Raw genomic sequence first — 3080 nt, forward strand, 5'->3', positions numbered from 1 at the left:
GCGTGCCGGGCCGCAGAGGTCAAAGTCTGGCTCGAGACCTCGGACGGATTCAGCATCCTCAAAGAGGCCTTCGACCAGACCAGCAGGTCGGTGGAAATGAAAAAACGCTGAGCAACGACGTTGAAACCTAAAACAAAAATCTGCACCAGTTAAAGTTTATTCTATATTTAGAATATTTTCGCTGGGCGGTAAATCAAACTAATTTAATCATGATGCAATATCATATCGATACAAGACACTATCATATTCCCATTAAATACTACTACTACTAGTAATAGTGATAAAAATGTACAAAGCACCTTAAAGTTTATAATCAGAAATACTTGATCTTGAAATTTGAGGTTCGTTACAGTCGCTCTGATCCAACATAAAGACAATTAAAGCGGAAGAAATAAGAATCCACACCAGCGTGTAAGAATATTAGACATAAATACAGTGAGAGCAAACCAAGAGCACAGTATGTAAATATTGAAGTATTTTAAAATAGGATGTAAATACGCTCGGTATCTAAGTGTGCAGACGTAAATGTGAAATACTGAAATAGACAAAAATGTAAAGTGTGAAAATGTAACTATAATAAGGATGATGTGCTCAGTTTACAGAGCAAAAGCAAGGCGCGTTTTTTTTACAGAGGCGACGTAACTATAAGAGAAACAAAAACGCCAAATTAAAGCCAGACAAAATTTAAAGAAGAATTAAACAAGAGAGAAACAATTACAAAACAAAAATATCAATAACAACCCAAAGTAACAACATCAGGAGACAGAAATAAAGTAATGATGGTTAAATATCTTTAACAGAAGTATTAAAAAGCTCAATAATAACTTTGAAGTTTCAGAAACAAAACAAGCGTTTTTTTGCAACTTTGTCACGATAGCAAGAATCTAGTTGTTGGTACCGAATCCACCGAATTTACGCGATGCTCGATACTGAATTTGATACCACGGTGTAAAAAAAACAGAACAAAAATAAAGTTTGAGCTTCAGCTCGTGTGTTTATTTTCTGCTCAGATTCAAACTAAACAGCGTTGTTTACAACGATTGTGTCTGTTGACACTTTTTCCAAAATCGAAATATTTTCAGACTCCCGATTTATTCCCAGTTAAAGAACGCTCTCTTTACCGTCTTTTTCTCGACTGCGGGTCGTTGTCTGCCTGCCGCTGGACAAAGAATTTCAAAATAAAGTTGTACCCTAAGGACGATGTTTTCACGATTAAATAGTTTGACTGATCATTGAAGATCGATGGATCGTTTCATCTTTAACAGGCAGCCAGTGACAGCAAAAAAACACCGATAAAATAATAAAGTCTTTTCTCATTTCCTTTGGTCAGAGCTTCAAACGTTTCCGTCGTGTTTGAGGACAAACGGATCGTGAATGTTTTCGTTCTCGTAGGTTTGCTCGTCTGGAGAAGCTGCTGGTGGGTTTAGCCGGGAGGAACTTGTACATTCGCTTCCAGTCTCAGACGGGGGACGCCATGGGCATGAACATGCTCTCCAAGGTACGACCACATCGTGGGCCGCGGTCAGCGCCGCCGCACACAGTGAGATCCTTTCTGGGGTCCGCAGACGGCGGTTTCTGGACTCTGCGGGTCTGTACGTGCTGAAAGGTGTCTGTGTGTTTCCAGGGTACGGAGCAGGCTCTGCTCACGCTGCAGCAGCAGCATCCCGACGTCGAGGTGCTGTCGGTCAGCGGAAACTACTGCACCGACAAGAAGTCCGCCGCCGTGAACTGGATCCTGGGTCGGGGGAAGTCTGCCGTGTGCGAGGCCACCGTCCCCGCCAAGGTGGTCCGAGAGGTAAAGACGGCTCAAACCAAACTGCTCCGTTTGTTGTAACAGTGGAATTCGCCCGCTGACTTCCTAAAACCAGACATCAGACCAAAGTCAGACCTTAGAAAATTGATTTCTTTGAAAAGCATTGGAAGAAGGCAGTGAGCAAAGAAATGACCCAAAACTGGGGGGGGTTAAAAAGTATGAGAAAATTACCTAAAAAATTTGCATTAAGAATGTATAAGAAAATTACCCAAAAGTTAGTAAAAATAGTATTAGATAATTGCCTGAAATTTTGCCAAAAAACCCAAAAAACATTAGAAAATTACCTAAAAATATGCATCAAAAAAAAGGAAAAAGTATAAAAGGAAAATTTCCTTTTTCCTTTTTAAAAATTTCCTTTTTTTTGCAAAAGGGTATTTTTTAAGAAAATTAACTAAAAAATTGCAAAGAAGCAGAAGAAAATTTTGCAAAATTTGCATAAAATATAAGAAATGTTTCTAAAATTAGCATAAAAAAATAAGAAAATTACATTAAAATTCCCAAAATAACATAAGAAAATTACCCAAAATTTGCACAAAAAAGTAAAACATAAGAAAAAAATACCTAAAAATTAGCAATAATAATAAAAGAAAATTAGCTAAAATTTTGCTAAAAAGTAAAAAAAAAAACTATAGCCAAATAAAAATAAAAAATGTAATGTAATGGACTAATTTCTTGAAATTTGTGGAACATTTCTCTGCCAAGTTGCTCATTGAAGACGTATTTTCTCAGGCTTTAAATGTTTAAATATTTTTCAGAGCATCTGATCGAGGTTTCAGAGCGCTTATTACACTTTATTTTTTTTGTAAAATCATACATTTGTCACTAAAACATCCTGCTGACGTCTCTGCAGGTGCTGAAAACCAGCTCGGCCGCTCTGATCGAGCTGAACGTCAATAAGAACCTGGTGGGCTCGGCTATGGCCGGCAGCATCGGGGGCTTTAACGCTCACGCCGCCAACATCGTAGCGGCCATCTACATCGCCTGTGGACAGGTAAAAAACATCATTTCTGTATCAGTGATAGAAAGCGTCTGTACTTTCTGTGACGCTGCTCAGTGCGTCACGGCTCCTCCTGAGTGACGCCGCGGTCGTTTCAGGACCCGGCTCAGACGGTGGGGAGCTCGAACTGCATCACTCAGATGGAGCCCGCCGGTCCGGAGGGGGAGGATCTGTACATCAGCTGCACCATGCCGAGCATCGAGCTGGGAACTGTGGGAGGAGGCACCAACCTGGCGCCTCAGCAGGCCTGTCTGCAGGTAACACCCCCGT

General features: G+C 40.4%; 1 protein-coding gene across 1 annotated transcript; it reads left to right on the forward strand.

Moving 5' to 3' along the window:
* Positions 1 to 3: 3 nt before the first annotated feature.
* Positions 4 to 3073, forward strand: LOC121966234 (3-hydroxy-3-methylglutaryl-coenzyme A reductase-like; the record flags this gene model as incomplete). The annotated part of the gene is made up of 5 exons (XM_042516341.1): positions 4 to 86; positions 1393 to 1498; positions 1625 to 1795; positions 2664 to 2804; positions 2909 to 3073. Coding segments are annotated over 5 exons (666 nt in total), but the record flags the coding sequence as incomplete, so codon positions are not given.
* Positions 3074 to 3080: the final 7 nt, after the last annotated feature.

Source organism: Plectropomus leopardus, unplaced genomic scaffold, assembly GCF_008729295.1.
Source record: "Plectropomus leopardus isolate mb unplaced genomic scaffold, YSFRI_Pleo_2.0 unplaced_scaffold23651, whole genome shotgun sequence".
Taxonomy (NCBI): domain Eukaryota; kingdom Metazoa; phylum Chordata; class Actinopteri; order Perciformes; family Serranidae; genus Plectropomus; species Plectropomus leopardus.